Source organism: Carassius auratus, chromosome 22 (assembly GCF_003368295.1).
Source record: "Carassius auratus strain Wakin chromosome 22, ASM336829v1, whole genome shotgun sequence".
Lineage (NCBI taxonomy): Eukaryota > Metazoa > Chordata > Actinopteri > Cypriniformes > Cyprinidae > Carassius > Carassius auratus.
Window position 1 is genome coordinate 29595965 of NC_039264.1, and position 17514 is coordinate 29613478.

The window sequence follows — 17514 nt, forward strand, 5'->3', positions numbered from 1 at the left end:
GAGGAAACTTCACCATTGGTGTTGATAATAACCCAAGCCTTCAGAGGAACTTCACTAAGGTGCTGGGAGTGCATCACCTGTACATAAAGACAGAAATGTTAATCAATGACAGATACATTTATTATTTGATTAATACAAATTAAATGTAGTTAATTTGTGATTAATAAAAGCAGAACCACTTAAATTATCTTGCTTTTATGCTTACACTGTCAAACTAATTTGTAAATGTAAATTATGTATTTCAATGTAAAAATAATCTAATGTAAATTATTGATTGTACATTATGTATTCATTCATTTCTAATCAACATAATCACGTATTACAAAAATAAATCTGCCCACCACAAGCAAAATAAAACTGGGTTTTTAGACAATTTTGACAATTATAACCAATATTTTTTTAAATGCAACTGCTCAAACCCACTGCTTATGACTCTTTAAAATAACATAACTTCAGCTGAATATTTAGCATTTTGTTTGTTTTAATAACTTGGCCAAAAACACAAGTGCCTTCTTATGAACGTGTTGATTCATTGCACAAAATACAACAGAGAAAGAATCAGTTTTACAGAATCATTAAGATACTTAGGTATTAAAACATTGTCAGTGAATAGCATATTTATTTTAGCTGGTTTGCCAACTGCCATAAAACTCCGACAGAAGAAGTGCCATCTTACCTTTGCCAGTACGACTGTGCTCTTGCAGTTAGGCGGCCTGTGAATGAGGAGGTCTTGTACCCAGCCGCTGCAAAACTGTTCATGGGCTTGAAGGGATTTATAGCTCTTAAACTCCTGCAAAGTGTACGCACTCAATCCTAAAACCATATATGTGAGCGGAGGTAGTGCGTCTGGATCCGTAATCCAGTCTTGGGCTGCTAAATCATATGGATCTATCTTGTTTATCTCGGACAGTTTGTCTAAATAACGTTTTTTTTTTTGGCAGTGGCATTTAGTTTCTCCCGATAGGGTCCCTTCTCTTTTTCTTTCAAATTCTCCATTTCTTCCGTTCTTCAATTTTACCTTGTTTTAGCCAAACACACCCACAATTAAATGTCATAGCAATGGTTGGCGAAAACGTAAACAGAGATCGTGCCTCTAAACATGGCGCCCACGTCCCATAATGCAACACTGCGTGACGTACCTTCACATTCCCTATTCATAATAGGCTTAAAGTGACATATTATATTCTGATATAATATATAAGTGACCAGACGCCCAAAATCTAAATATGTGAGGTAGGATATTTATAAATCACACACTATAAATATGATAAAGAAGCAGAAACAGATAGTTGCAGTAAAATAAGATATTTTAATAAGTTGAAGAAACAATTTATTATAATTTGACATACACTCTCTCTGGTTCTCTCTCTCTCTCACACACACACACACACATCATGCTTACTGCCTGCAATGCATTGTAATGTAACATTGAAAATCTGGGATTTTTTCAGTAAAATAAATACTAAAATTTGACAAAAAATATTTTATTTTTGTTATAATTGTGATTTTATAATATTTAGATATTAATCCAACTGAATCCAACTTGTGAAAGATATCTTTCAGGTAGTCAAATAGCAAATAGCATATAGTGAAGCTCTATAGCCATCTAGTGGTTAAAGTTTTTTTGTTTTTTTTTAAAGGGGGGGGTGAAATGCTATTTCATGCATACTGAGTTTTTTACACTGTTAAAGAGTTAGATTCCCATGCTAAACATGGACAAAGTTTCAAAAATTAAGTTGTATGATTGAAGGAGTATTTCTGTTCCAAAAATACTCCTTCCGGTTTGTCACAAGTTTCGGAAAGTTTTTTTCGAGTATGGCTCTGTGTGACGTTAGATGGAGCGGAATTTCCTTATATGGGTGCTAAGGGCGCGTCTGCCGGAAGAGTGCACGCTCCCGTGGAGCAGAGCACTGAGAGCACAGACAATCACTGATCAGAGCAAGAGCGTCGCGAAATGTCACAAAAGAAGTGTGTTTTTGGTTGCCAGGGCAAGACAACCCTGCACAGATTACCAAAAGAAAAACAGCATTAAGGGACCAGTGGATGGAGTTTATTTTTTCAGAGCATCAACGGAGTTGTGTAAGTGTTTGTGTTTGTTCCCCTGTATTTCGAAGATGCTTGTTTTACAAACAAGGCCCAGTTTGACGACGGATTTGCACATCGTTTATTTCTTAAGGATAATACAGTCCCAACGAAAAAGGGTCACAATCGTGTGTTGGAACCGCAGGCGGTGAGTGAAACGGCTTCAAATATCTCTGTGTTGTTTACTTAGCTGTCGGCGTGTAAGCACATCAAGTAAACAACATGCGATGTTGTCATCAAACTGCATGAGTAAAACTGCTTCAAATATCTCTGTGTTGTTTACTTAGCTATCAGCGCGTAAGCACATCAAGTAAACAACATGCGATGTTGTTATCAAACTGCACTTTCCACATGTACACCTTAAAAAAAAAAAAACGACAAAGTGGAACTTAATCATTTTCCAAAACCGCTAAGCAAATATATACAGTTTCAGTACATACCACATAGAGACGTTGTTGTTGCTGCTGCTCTTGTTAAATTTCAGCCTCTGGATCATAAATATACGCTGAATCTGACTGTTAGCAATGGTTTGTTTTGGTTGGTTTTGTCCTCAGGTAATGTCACAGCTTCCAAACGCTCTCAAAGCAAAAGCCTACTGGCTCTCGTGATTCTTTAGCTCCGCCCACACGTCACGCCTACAGACGCTCATGTTTTTCCGGAAAAAATCGGTACAGACTACACTGAAAAAAGTAATAAGTAAATTTACTTAATTTTTATTTGGCAAGTTTTTGCACAAGCATTTTTCAAGTAAATTTAACACATTTGGAAATTAAGTAAATCTACTTAACTAAGTTAAGTAAAAAAATAAAATAATAATAAGTAAATTTTATTGAGTAAAATTGTATTAAATAATATTAAATTAATGCATTTAGCAGACACTTTTATCCAAGGCAACTTACAGTGAATTCAGGCTAACAATTTTCACCATGTGTTCCCGGGGAATCGAACCCCACAACCTTGCACTTGCTAATGCAATGTTCTACCACTGAGCTACAGGAACACTTCAAGATGTTGTGAAAAATAAGTGAAAATTTCACTTACTTACTTTTTTATTTTGGAAAAGTTTTTACACTAACAAAAAACCCGAAACAGAGATTCTAGAAATTTCTAAATGTAAAATATATTTTTTTCAAAACAGTTTTATCAAATGAGGGTAAATAAGTCTCTCACTTCTGTCCCTTTAAACCAGTTTACAGCAAAGACAGCATGAAGGACTGGATGCACATGATAAATATTCTGCAATTAAGAAAACAGACAAAAGAAATAGCACTGTAAAACCCGATAATTAAAATTTACTCAAACCGTTTGAGTAAATAGATTGCCTTGATTTAAACCATGTAAGTTTTAAAACTTTGCATTCAAGTAATTAAGTGATTAACTAAGTGCTGATTGAGAATTAGTGATGAACAGCTGCTGTTAACAAACAGAATCACTGAAGAAAAGAGAAACACAAGAACTACTACAACTGACTTCAGACACAGCCTTAGATGAAATCAACTGAAATAAAATACATGAAATCTCTCAAGATCTGATTAAACAACCCCACAAACAGCATCACCAGCTCCACTTATTAATAACCAGACTGACTTTATTTCTGTCAGACGTCTACAGAAGATCTTATTGAGAATGAACTAAGGTTTAGATGTTGATTTATTGTTTCATTTGAAGTAACCATGTTAGAGATCAGTGTTTGCTTTAGTTGGGCTCTTGACCCTTGATTTCTGTCTTAGTTTTTTCTCTGGCTGTTATAACTGTGTGTTTCTAAAACACATTTGTTGTAACTCAAAAGCCCAGAAGAAATGCCATCAGGTGTTAACCTATATCTAAGTGTTGGTTGTTATACTTTATATTGGTGATGATAATTGTCAATTATCTCTGTTTCGGGTTTTTTGTTAGTGTAAAAACTTTTCCAAAATAAAAAGTAAGTAAGTGAAATTTTCACTTATTTTTCACAAGATCTTGAAGTGTTCCTGTAGCTCAGTGGTAGAACATTGCATTAGCAAGTGTAAGTTTGGGGGTTCGATTCCCCGGGAACACATGATAGGTGAAAATTGTTAGCCTAAATGCACTGTAAGTTGCTTTGGATAAAAGTGTCTGCTAAATGCATTAATTAAATATTATTTAATACAATTTTACTCAATAAAATGTACTTATTATTATTTTATTTTTTTTACTTAACTTAGTTAAGTAGATTTACTTAATTTCCAAATGTGTTAAATTTACTTGAAAAATGCTTGTGCAAAAACTTGCCAAATAAAAATTAAGTAAATTTACTTATTACTTTTTTCAGTGTATCTTTCTCTTATGAATATAATAAAACTAAAGACTTTTTGGAGTTATGAAGGATGCAGTACTACTCTATAGGTACTCAAGATTAACAGGATATTGAGTGAAAACGAGCATTTCACCCCCCCTTTAAACTTCATTTTCCAAAAAATGGGTATAAATGTTACCTTAAATCATTTAAAATTATCCATGTTATCCCCATGAATGAAAGTTAGAGATCTGTGTCTTTTATAAAGTGAATTTTACATAAAATGCTGTTTTTTTTTGTTTTTTGTAAAAAGCCTATTAAAAAAAATATTTATTTATTTATTTATAGAAATTTAGAAGATATCATAAATCCTCCAATAACTGCACAAATGTTGAGTAAAAACATTAACAGAGTAAAATTACATTTGTAAAATATATATATATATATATATATATATATATATATATATATATATATATATATATATATATATATATATATATATATATATATCTTGTTACAAAATTAAATGTTATTGTCAAAAAACACGAGTGTGGACAGGAAACGAAGACCATCAGAGGGTTAATATACATTACTTCCTAAAATCACGTGCGTACAATAAAAAAATAACAATAGTAGTAGTAATAGTAATGTTAAATCTTACTTGTGAAAAGTAATCCCGAGCCGTACTTGCGATGGTCCGCCGATTAGAACAGGAAAATGCTGCACAGTGCTGGTATCTTAACTGCTGCTACGCAACGAAACTAGGAGTACGACCGGTTCAAGATGGCGGCCGCAAATCTCGTCGCCCAGCGGCCAATAGGGCGTCTACTTTTATGATGTCTATGGTTCTGATCATAGACATATAAATAATGGTTCTGATGGTGATGACCCGATTCAAGACATCACTCCTTGCTTTAGTTTAATTTAAAAGATTGTATTTACAGATATATAACAGAGTCATTTTTAATCCACAGAGAATTTTTCCAAAATAAAAAAATGTCACAATAATTTGTCTTGAAACATAAGGGCAGGTGCAATAACAGTGAATCTTTTTTATTTCAAATCATTCATGACGTTACTACCAGGGGCGGAGCGGGGGGGGTGGCTAATGGGGCTTAAGCCCCGAATGTTTTGTCAAAAGCCCCGAATCTTTTAGCTTTTTTAAAATAACTTCAACTTTGTTTCATTTCCTCTCAGACTGGAGCGGCAAAAAAAAGAAACAAAAGCTCTATTACTGTGCGTTGTGGCGGACGGTAAAGCATCACGCATCACTTCGCTTGTTTGGCAACTGCTGATAAAAACTAACGAAGAAGAATATAAATCATCTTCTGCGTCGTTGTCATTAGGGGCTGGTGGGCTTTTTATTTCACCAGCCGTCGTAGCGAGCTCACTGACTAACCGCCTGAAATTAACATTATGGACATAACAATTTTTTTTAAAAGGAACTCGTAACAGCAAACCTCACCGCCCAGAGAGAGATTCAAAAGCAATATATCCCAATGTATCAAATGCTAAGTTATTTCAGGGCATGTTTTACAACTGTTCTCGGCACATTAGTGGGATAAGAAGATAGATTAATTGAGAAATATAGCTGGAGAATAATTAAATACAAAATAGTTTGTAGGCTCTACTGGGTGAATATTTTTTTTTTCTGAGTAACCATCATTTTCCCAGATAGTGTATAGATTTTTAGGCATTCTGTTATCTCAAACAGCCTGAAAAATAGTGCATTTAGCTGACATAAATGGGGGGGAAAAAATCTCCCCTGCGGAGTACACCCCTGCAGCCCCCTAGGTTTGGGCTAAGCCCCGAATGTTTACATCTTCTGGCTCCGCCCCTGGTTACTACCTTATATAAACAATGCTGTTTATATAATGCTGTTTTACACGTGTAAGCAGAGTGTATGTTTAGAAATCAAGGTCTTTAAAGACTGAACTGAGCTGCAGTTTTGTTTTGTGTTGAGTATTTAAGTAAAACATCAAATATGTGTCTCTGTTCTTCAGGTGTGTTTGCTGATACGGTTACAGTGGAGTCAGTGTCAGTGACACATGTGTAATAATCTTTTATAAATGTGGAGAGAGAAGTGAAGATCACTGTCACATAAGAAATTCATTGATGACTGATGCTGCAATAAACACTTCCTGATCTAGTCAAGTTTGTCTCATGTGTTCAGCTCGTCTTCCTGTTCCTGTCATCTGCAGAGACTGTTCTTCATCATCTTCATCATCATCATCATCACAGCAGAATTGTTCACTGTTGTGTTCAGTGGTGAATGTGGGTCATGTGACTCTCTCCTGGTACAAAGGAAACAGTTTATTGTCCAGCATCAGTGTGTCTGATCTCAGCATCAGTCTCTCTCTACCTCTGGAGGTGGAATATCAGGAGAAAAACAGCTACAGCTGTGTGATCAACAATCCCATCACAAACCAGACCACACATCTGGACATCAGCAAACTCTGTCAACCATGTTCAGGTACAGCAGAGCTGATAAGAGCATCTTTTATTCACCAAATTAGTTAGTTGATTTTACTAAAATTGATAACTCAAGATGCCAGAAAAGATGAATGAACTTGAATAAACTCACTCATGTATTTCTAAACAGGATATATTCTGCAGATAACTTTCTCCTTTTTACACTTCAGTAAAAAGTTCAGTTTTTGAGTTCATCTATAGCGACTACAGTCAGCTTATTGAAAATGACTTAATATTTAATTTCAAAAAATGAAAATGAAATAATTAATTTCATTGACAATTTCATTTACAGAAGTTCACATCCAGTGTTGTGATACAGCTGAAGCTGTGATCCGATTGGTCATCTCTGCTCTGATGGGCGTGGCTTCTGCAGCTGCTGCTGTTCTTCTGGTCAATGACATCAGATCTACAAGAGGATAAAAGAAGAAAACAGAACAGATATCAAAAATTCTGAAATATGTTGAAGTTTTAATGGTAAAGATGAAAATATGTGTGGTTTAATTGTTTAGTGATGTTAAAATGAAACTTTGCTTATCAATGCTTTCCTCTGAACTCCTCTGGAAAAGGTTTATTACCCAAATCTTGTGTATTAGGGCCATCTGGTGTCCCAAATGATCAATATTCTTTAATGTTTCATTTTATTCTTTTTACAATTCCTAATTAGACTGTTAATATGAATAAACTTCTTAATATGTCATGTTGTAGTTTTCATTTTGTTTTATACTTGTATGCAGCTACCATGAAATACAAATCTAGTATTTGTCAGCTGAACTGAAAGTGAAAACTGAATATTTACCTAACAAGCACATATACATCTACGAATCATGCACAGACATATACTGTAATTATAATCAGAATTCAGAATCAGATCTGAATGGTGGCTGAATATAAACACATTTGCAGCATTATACAGTTTATTAAAAAGTTTTTTATTATGCAATATAAGTGCAATATAAGTGCAATATCAGTTTCAGTGCAAAAGTTAGCCTTGGTTCTGGAAGAATTATTGCTATTTTTTCCATAAGGATTTCACCAAAATAGTAATACCTCAAATATCAATCACACCAGTACAAAGGTAATGCATATATATATATATATATATATATATGTGTGTGTGTGTGTGTGTGTGTGTGTGTGTGTGTGTGTGTGTGTGTGCATTTTTACAATAAAGTTGAAATGTTCCTTTGGCAAATAATTACAGGCATTTAAATGAAAAAAATTACAAATGAACAAGACATTATGAAAGCAAGTGTAACCCCTCTCACCCGGGTCCTCTCTGACACTCCTCGCACTCGATCCGAGCAGGACTCGAACCCGGGTCTTCCGGCATGGGAGGCGGACGCACTAACAAGGAGGCTAAATGGCTACAGCCACTAGCATCTGTCGCTAGTGCGTCTCTTGAGATGGGGGAGTGAAGTTTACCTGCACAGCACTACTCGCTGGCCTCCGTTACACAAGCATCACACAGTTAATAATATATATGTTTCTAGTAACAGCTGTTTTTCCCCATGACAGGTAACACTGAGCTCTTAATCATTAATGAGAGACCTGCAAAGCTTTTCAATATTTCAGCTCAAAACACAATCTAATTTTCTATGTAATTATATTTGCTTCAAAAAAATGAACGAAACTTTATAAAACTGAACGTAACTTTTTCAGAAACTATCAAAAATATGCCATTACAAAAGAAAAAAAACACAATGAAAATGAAAAAAAAAAATGAACTCAGTCGCACAAATTTAACAGGCTCTTCAAATATGCTTCTTTCTTTGTTGATGTTTTTCAAAGATTCATTTTCGTTAATCATGGATTTTGAATGCATTGCCACAGATTTCGCTTACGCTTTGCAGTTTTTCGTTTGGTGTTTTGACACAAACCTCTCGTGGGGGCGGGCTTAATAGTGATCTACTCTGATTGGATAGTGAGCTTTTGATGGACAGATGCTCTGTGACCGGGAAGTATAGACGTCACTCAGTGGCGCACATATTAGAAAGCTCTCAGAGCACCGGCAAGATGGCGGCGTGAATAGTCAGATGTTTCGAGCTCTCAGCACCAAACTTTTCTAAGGAAAGTAATTAACGTAACTATCAGCATAATTGTGTACGTTTTGATTTGTAAGATATATTTTTCAACTTGAAACATGCCCAAACCTGCACAAAAGAGAACCAGTGACTCAGGAAAAACTGATTCACACGTGCTTGCTAATAATGACCATGGCTACGAAAGTGGTTTGATTCGAGACAAGCATATGGCAGAAGATGAAGACGAATTTCCGCCATACCCTGTAACTCCGACTAAACCTCCACTTGCGAAAAAGCCAACTTTTACCAACGTGAAAACAGGGAATTCTAATACTGATGAAATAATCTTGACGCTCGCTAATCTTATCAATACACGGAGTGATGCGTTGGAATTGATGGTGCAAACCGCCTGTGCAGAGATAAAAGATATATAAAATGTTTTACATGGAGAAACGGATTGACAGGGGTGAACAGACAACCAGGCTGTGCATGAGTCGGGTGACGGATTTGGAGCAGTACGATAGGCGCTGGAACCTGCGGCTCAATGGACTGGCAGAGGCTACCAAAGAGAATGTGTGAGAAGAGGTTATCCGTGTGTGCCAAAAGCTGCTTCCACATGAAGCCGTGAAACTACCAGATGCTATAGATGTCGCTCACCGACTGGGTACCAATCGCGTTAATGAGACGAGGCCCCGTGCAACAATCATTCGCTTCACTGCCAGAAGGCTCAGAGATGCAGTTTGGAAAGCAGCTAAGAGCAGCGAGTTTCTTCGGAACCGAGGCATGCAGTTTAAGGAGGATCAGACAAAGGAGGATAGAGACAGTAGACAGAAGTTGTGGCCTCTGATCAAAAAAGCCTGCGATGAAGGAAAATCTGCTTATTTTGTCGGAGGTCGTGGATTTATTGAAGGTACTGAAGTGACAGGGTGAGAGGAGCAGACAAATGACTGTTCTTCAATATATTCTCAAGGTTCTTGATATATTCAAGAAAGTTGATCTCTATGTTTTCTTCTATAAACTCCAATAGCTAGGGTCATTAGTTTACACTCAAGTCCGGGTCGGACTGGAAGGGTTTGACCTGCCTACTGGAATGTTTCACAGTATTCTAAATACTGTTTGTTTTGTACTTTTATAATATTCTCGAGTTTTAAGAGAGTTGTTACGTTTCATCATCTACCGTTGGGAAGTTTGAGATTAAGATTATTTTCCTAATGTTTATTTAGCACTGCTTAAGGTGCTGATCTTGATACTACTTTGATTTCAGCGTTTACAGATTGATCACACAGTTCAATTGTCTAATATTCCTTAACTAGTCTGTCTCATCTTTCATTTGTTTCGTTTAATGCTAGGGGACCAAGAAATAATGTCAAAAGGAAAGCTCTTTTTCTATTTGCTAAACAGTTTAGGGCTGATTTTTGTTTTGTACAAGAAGCACACTCTACAACAGAGGATAGCAAATTTTGGACTTCACAATGGGGTAATTCCGTATGGTTTTCTCACGGGTCTGAACACTCGGCTGGAGTGATTACCTTAAAGAACAGATTTAATGGAGATGTTTTGCAAACACAATGTGATGCTGCAGGGCATTTTATTTGCCATGTAATTAAGTATGTTGATAATATATTAATCCTGGGTAATTTATATGGGTATAATAACTATCAAGATAATAATTATCTTTTTGAATCCATAGAAAATATATTTTTTGGTTGGTTAAATATCCAAATGCCACTGTATTAGTTGGAGGAGATTTTATTATCGTATTTGATGGAACAATTGATAAATGGCCACCAGGTCGATCTAACAAAAATAACAGTAATCTTAGAAATTTAATGGATAAATTCAATCTCATAGATATTTGAAGAGCCAAATTTCCACATAATAAGTCATTTACCTGGAGCAATAAAACAGGGTCCAGTCAGTCCAGAATTGACTTTTGGTTAGTGTCCGAGAACTTTAATGTAGATAATGTGGTAGTTGATATTGCTTCTACCCCATTAACAGACCATAAAGCTATAAGTATTAATATTAAATTATCTAATACAAGGTGTTTCAATAATGGGACATACTGGAAACTCAACAATACATTGTTAATGTATGATGAAGTAAAAAGAGAGGTATCTAGATTGATATGCCAATTCTGGGGTAAAGCTAACAAGGAGAATTCTTTTTGTTCAAATTGGGAACTTCTGAAATTTGAGGTCACTAAATATTTAAGGAAATTTGGCAGCCAATTAGCAAAATATAAAAGAGCTGAAGAAACCGCCATTATTGTTGAAATTACTAAATTAACAAATAAATGTCCAGACAGTTTATTAAATGAAGAAAAAATATTATCTGATCTGCAAATCAAACTAGATGAACTTTATAGAAGGAAAGGTGAAGGTGCGTTTGTTCGATCAAGGAGACGTTGGCTTGAGGAAGGCTAGCAAAATTCACAATACTTCTTTAATTTGGAGAGGCACCATATTAATAATAACTTAAGTAAATTAAATGTTAATGGGATTGTTACAAAAGACCATAAACTAATTTCTAATGACTGGTTTGAATTTTATAAGAAAATATATACTTCTAATTACTCTCCATCTATATCTGATGCTTTTTTAAACTCTATAGAGGTAAAAACTATTGACAAAAATGAAAGAGTATTTTGTGATATGCATATCTCTGTTGAAGAAGTGATAAAGGCAATTAATAATTTGAAAAAGTAATAAATCTCCAGGCACGGATGGTTTGACTGGAGAATTTTATAAGCTATTTGCAGATGATTTGGCCCCTTTTTTGCTAAAAATGTTTAATGAAAGTGTTAATAATCAGTGTCTTCCTCCCACCTTAACTCAAGGGTTAATCACATTAATTCCCAAACCAAAAAAGGATCTATTTTCTCTGGATAATTGGCGTCCAATTAGTTTACTCAACAATGATTATAAACTATTTGCCCTGATCTTTGCTAAAAGACTGAAATCTGTGCTAGATTCAATTACAAAAGAATCTGGATTCATGAGAAATAGGCATATTACAAACAATATAAGATTAGTATTAGATATTTTGGATTATCCAGAATTTAACATAGATAATGGTTTTATTCTTTTTCTTGATTTTTGTAAGGCTCTTGACTCCGTAGAGCATCAGTTTATTTTTAATTCTCTTATAAAATTTGGTTTTGGAAATTTCTTTACTAATGCAATTAAAACCCTTTATAAGAATTTTAACAGTTCAATTAAATTGTTTGGTGGTACTTCTAGTAGATTTAACTTGTCTAGAGGGATTAGACAGGGCTGCCCTGTTTCTCCATATTTATTTTTGATAATTAGTCAACTCCTAGCAAATCATATTAAAACCAGCCCAATTAAAGGTATGTCTATTATTGATAGAGAACTTATTATAACGCAATTAGCTGATGATACCACCCTTTTTCTCCGAAATGAAAACCAAATCCCAGTCGCAATTAATGTAATAGAGGAGTTTTCTAAAGCATCTGGTGTATATTTAAATGTAAAGAAGTGTGAGCTTATGGCAGTTAAAGAATGTTCAGTGGCATCTTATTGTAACATTCCAGTCAAAACAGAAGTCAACAGAAATCAACAGAACAAAAGTTTATTAAATTTTAATCATGTTATTCAAAATACTCAAAGGAAATTAAATCAGTGGCTTTTAAGAGATTTATCATTAAAAGGAAGAGTTTTGATTTCCAAAGCAGAAGGTATATCCCGGCTAACTTATACAGCAATGGCTCTTCAAGTTGATGATAAAATTTCAAAGGAGATTGATAAGATGCTCTTTAATTTTGCTTGGAAAAATAGGATACATTATATAAGGAACTATTTTAATGAACTCGTATGATAATGGTGATAATGGTGGCCTCAACTTTCTGGACTTTACTACACTAAACAATACATTTAAAGTCAGCTGGATTAGACAATTTGTTAAATATCCAACCTCTATTTGGAATATTATTCCCTTTCATCATTTATCCAATCTGGGTGGCATACATTTTTTTCTTGTTTGTAACTTTGACATCAACAAAATACCAGTGATGCTTTCTGCATTTCATCGACAAGCTTTTCTGTCATGGAATTTGATTTTCAAACACAACTTTTCACCACACCATTACATTATTTGGAATAATAAGGACATATTATATGAACAAAAGTCTATTTTCTTAGAAAATTGGTTTCAAAATAATATTGTTTTGGTAGATCAACTATTTAATTCGGAAAGCCTTCTTTTTACATACGAGGAATTTATAAAAAAAAAATGTAATATACCCATAACCCCAAAGGAATTTGCAACTGTTTTTGGTGCTTTTTCTTCTAAAATATGTATGTTGTTTAAACAGCACAAAAGTGTTAATTATGAGCAACTTCCATGCCTTTCACCAAATCACTCCCCTATAGGTAAAATATGTTTCTCTTCTAATAATTATAATAGCTCAATAAGAGCCCTTTTCCAGAAGGATGTTGTCTCGAAATCAAATGTAACTGCATATTGGAGTAAATTTGTGAGTGGTGTTGACTGGAAAAAAGTCTGGCTTCTGCCCAATTGATATCTTTTAAAAAATAAGGTGAAAGAAGTATCCTTTAAACTTCTTCACAGAATATACCATGCTAAACATTATTTAATTAAATTTAAAAAGGATATTGATGTTAGCTGTAGCTTTTGCAAGCAGAAACCAGAAACAGCTGTTCATTTATTTTGGCACTGCCCTTTTGTGTCTTTTTTCTGGAAGAATATACTTGATTTTATTGTTGGATATGTTGATGGAGATTTCATTTTAGAGTGGAAAGATGTTCTTTTAGGCATTACTGTAAATTCTAAAGATAAACAGACCTGTATTTATTTTATTAATTTTTTTATTTCAATGGCTAAATTTCATATACATACATGTAAATTTTCAGGTAAAAAAACGTGTTTTATAGCATTTAAAAATGAGGTGAAATACTATATTGAATCTATATTACCCTCGAAGAAACAAAAAGCTATTCAAATTTTGCAAGCATGTACACTTTTTAATGTATTCCTATAATTTTGTTTACATCTCCCCCTAGCATTCTTTTTTTGTATTGTTATTGTTACTTTATGTTTTGTATGATTGTGCAATTCTGTGCAATAATAAAAAATAAAGCTCTCGCGGTGCACAGCTAAACAGATGTGTTTTAAGTCTAGATTTAAATGTGGCCACTGTTTCAGCACATCTTTAAGACATGTTCAGCATTTTATGCTTATAAATAACATTTTTGACAATTGTTGAGCTATGTTTCTCCTTCTTTTTTTTACTCTACATAAAAATCTCTGTCATTTGGATGAATTGTATGTACTTTACATATTTATATGCATACTACAGAATGTCACTCCGCTGCGTTTAAGCCTGAAACGAAGAAAATTAAATCCAAGCTGCTGGATCTCTGCTGATTGTTGCTGCAGTCGTGATAGTTTGTATTTGCAGGAAATGTAGAAAAACAGACAAAGAAGGTACGTGTTAAATGTATTAATGGCTATTACATTTGTAAAAGTAATAAATGTTATAATAAATAATAATTAGCCCTTGTATTGTGGTGCGGTCATATTGAACCGAGAATATACCGGTGCTGGTCATATAATTAGAATATCATCAAAAAGTTGATTTATTTCATTAATTTCATTCATAAAGTGAAACTTGTATATTATATTCATTCATTACACACAGACTGATGTATTTCAAATGTTTATTTCTTTTAATTTTGATGATTATAACTTACAACTAAGGAAAATCCCAAATTCAGTATCTCAGAAAATTAGAACTAAGTATAACTTAAGACTAATACAAAGAAATAATTTTTAGAAATCTTGGCCAACTGAAAAGTATGTAAATGAAAAGTATGAGCATGTACAGCACTTAATTCTTAGTTGGGGCTTCTTTTGCCTGAATTACTGCAGCAATGCGTCGTGGCATGGAGTCGATCAGTCTGTGGCACTGCTCAGGTGTGAAGAGAGCCCAGGTTGCTATGAAAGTGGCCTTCTTCATTCTGCTTCTGTAAGAAAAGAAAGATTCACAGAAGGTGAAGAAAGAGAAATGAACAATGCCATTTATAGTCACAGAAACTTAGAAAATCAGCACATCTGTCATCAATCAGTGAATTAAACTGTTTGAAATGTGTTTCATATGGAGATGATTTTGTCAGTGCAGGTGAAATAAAGCACTGATCTAAAAACACACTACAGTACTGCAGTATCTTACCTCATCCTTAGACACTATTCTAGCACTTGTTTGTTTTTCTTCTTGTCTGTTTGGAAAAATCATTATACACAATTAAACACCAATTTTGCAAAGGGAAAAAAAAATGGCTCACTACAGTATCTGTAGGTGATACTTGCCTTTTCTGGATCTCCTGCTGAAATAGATCATCACACCAACAACAGCTGCAGCCAACAGTAGAACACAAACAACAATTCCTGCTACAGCAGCTGGAGACAGACCTGAACCTGAACCTGGAACAGATAAAGACAGACCATCATTAGTGTGAGGAAATCTGACAGTGTGTTTATGTCATATTCACTGTATATATATTCTCTGGACACCTTTACAGGGCCAGTGTGTAGATGTCAAAAACATATTTATCTATTAACATACAGAGATTATTTCATATTATAGATGGTTTAAAAACAAATAGAGCTCTCAGATCACAAAAGATCAAACCAGTTCATAACATCTAGTTCATTTAAAACATGATGAGATGAAAACATCTTCCAGAAGACGTCAGATGAGCCTCTAAGTAACTCCTCATAGATCCAAATCAGAACAATATAATTTTATAATAACACCGTAATATGCTTTGTGTGATTTGTAATAATTTGACAAAAAAAAAAGTGTCACTTGTGTCAATGTTTTGGTCCTGTGGTACATCTTTGAGTTTTTCCTAATTTTTGTCAGCTTTTAAGGACACACAAATTGATATTGAAGGAATAAGTTATTATAGCAGTTCTGTTCATTTCAGCTGCAGTTTCACACTAATAATATCAGCTGTTCAACCAGTCAGAGTGATCAGTTATAATTAAGACTGTTAAGGATTCAGAAAAAGTGTCTTAAATGATCAAACTGTAACAAATCATTAACATACAGGAAAAGACAATAAAGAGGTCTGGAGATCACCGTTCAATTATTACAGGGAAAAATTACATTAAATGACTCACCATTGACAGTCAGAGAGAATGATTTAATGATTTTGCCAACGAAGATGCTACTTTTTGGGATGATTTTTGTGCTGTTACACTTGGGGCTTCTGTTCAAGTTTTGTCTTTTTCCCGAACTCTCACTTCTGATGATCTCTGCTTCATAACGTCCAGTGTGTTGAGTTGTGATGTTTGTGATGATCAGAGATCCAGTCTGATAGTCCACCTTCAGTCTGTCTCTGAATCTCCCGTCTTCTCCATCATATAAACAGCTTGTACTGGGATCTCCATTGATCAGAGCTATGAGAACATCATTAAAGTACCACCGCATCATGTCAAGTTGTTGTTTGGTAACACCAGTGTTTAGAGCGACACGATCTCCCTCCTTCACTGACTTCACTTCATCACCAAACACACCTGCAGACACAAATGAACAGTTACCAGTGTGTGTGTGTGTGTGTGTGTGTGAAAATCTGTACTTTACACATATATTGTGGGGACCAAATGTATAAATATCTATTATACTGCAGGGTAGAGTTGTGCCGACAGATGATAGTATTGTGTATCGCTGATAGTCAGAGATATCAGCTGTGGCTGATGCCTTTGATGATATCAAGATGATTATTATTATCAGGCTAGTATTAATATCTAATTAATATTTCACTAATTATAATGTGAGTGTTTTTGTGCCTAAACCTGCATAAGACTGAAGTCAGTGATGTTTTTGATAATGTACATTTTTGCTTGTTTTCTGTAGCTGCTGTTTGAATTACTTTTTGAAGTAAATGTAAGCATTATAATTAGTAACTTAAAATGTTTTAATTAAACTGTTATCATGTTAAATGCAAATTCAGTCATATTAAAAATGTAATGTGATGACATGACATCCATGCATATGTTACCTGACTAAAAGATGTTTGTAGTTAGTGGATCACACTGACAGTAGGCTGCTTTTAGCTTTATGCTGAAGTTGGCTCACTCTCTGGCTATGAGACCAAATAATTCAATAAATAAACATGATAATATCATTTATGGGCGATCTCACAGGCTGACGATAAGACGGTATAACTATGGATCATATATAACACTACTGTAGGGGTATGTGATAATGACAAAAAAATGATAACTTGATATTTTCTGGAACTCTGTTGATAATAATAAGACAATATTTTGCGGAGCGTGTTATTGTGCTGGTATTTTGGGAGGTTTAGGACTGCTGTGGTCAAAGCTTTTGATATTCTTCATATTCTATGCAGTGGTTAGTTTGCAGGAGTATCAGAAATTAACTTTTACAATATGTTTATTATGTTACATTTTTTCCTTTATGGGCATTTTTACCTTTATAAGGCCATTTTTAAAAGTAAACATTAGTAGGGATGCACCAAATGTTTGGCAACGGAAATGATTCGACTCTTTCGTGTTCAGCCAAAATAAAAGAAAAGACAGAATAAACTGTACCGAAAAAATGACATGACGCTATCAAACAGCAACCAGCGTAAACCAGGTACACACTCTTAACCTTTTCAGTGGTGAGTT

At 34.4% G+C, this 17514-nt stretch overlaps 1 protein-coding gene across 3 annotated transcripts in view; it reads right to left on the reverse strand.

The window, feature by feature from the left end:
- Positions 1-14520: 14520 nt before the first annotated feature.
- LOC113040299 (uncharacterized) overlaps positions 14521-17514 on the reverse strand; it is a 43314-nt gene continuing 40320 nt past the window's right edge. For all 3 annotated transcript variants that reach the window (XM_026198642.1, XM_026198643.1, XM_026198641.1), the window contains 4 exons: positions 16000-16395; positions 15184-15297; positions 15047-15092; positions 14521-14840 (listed from right to left, as the gene is read on the reverse strand). In XM_026198642.1, the coding sequence (XP_026054427.1) occupies positions 15061-15092; positions 15184-15297; positions 16000-16395 (542 nt within the window). In that variant the 3' untranslated portion in view covers positions 14521-14840; positions 15047-15060. The remainder of the gene's footprint in view (positions 14841-15046; positions 15093-15183; positions 15298-15999; positions 16396-17514) is intronic.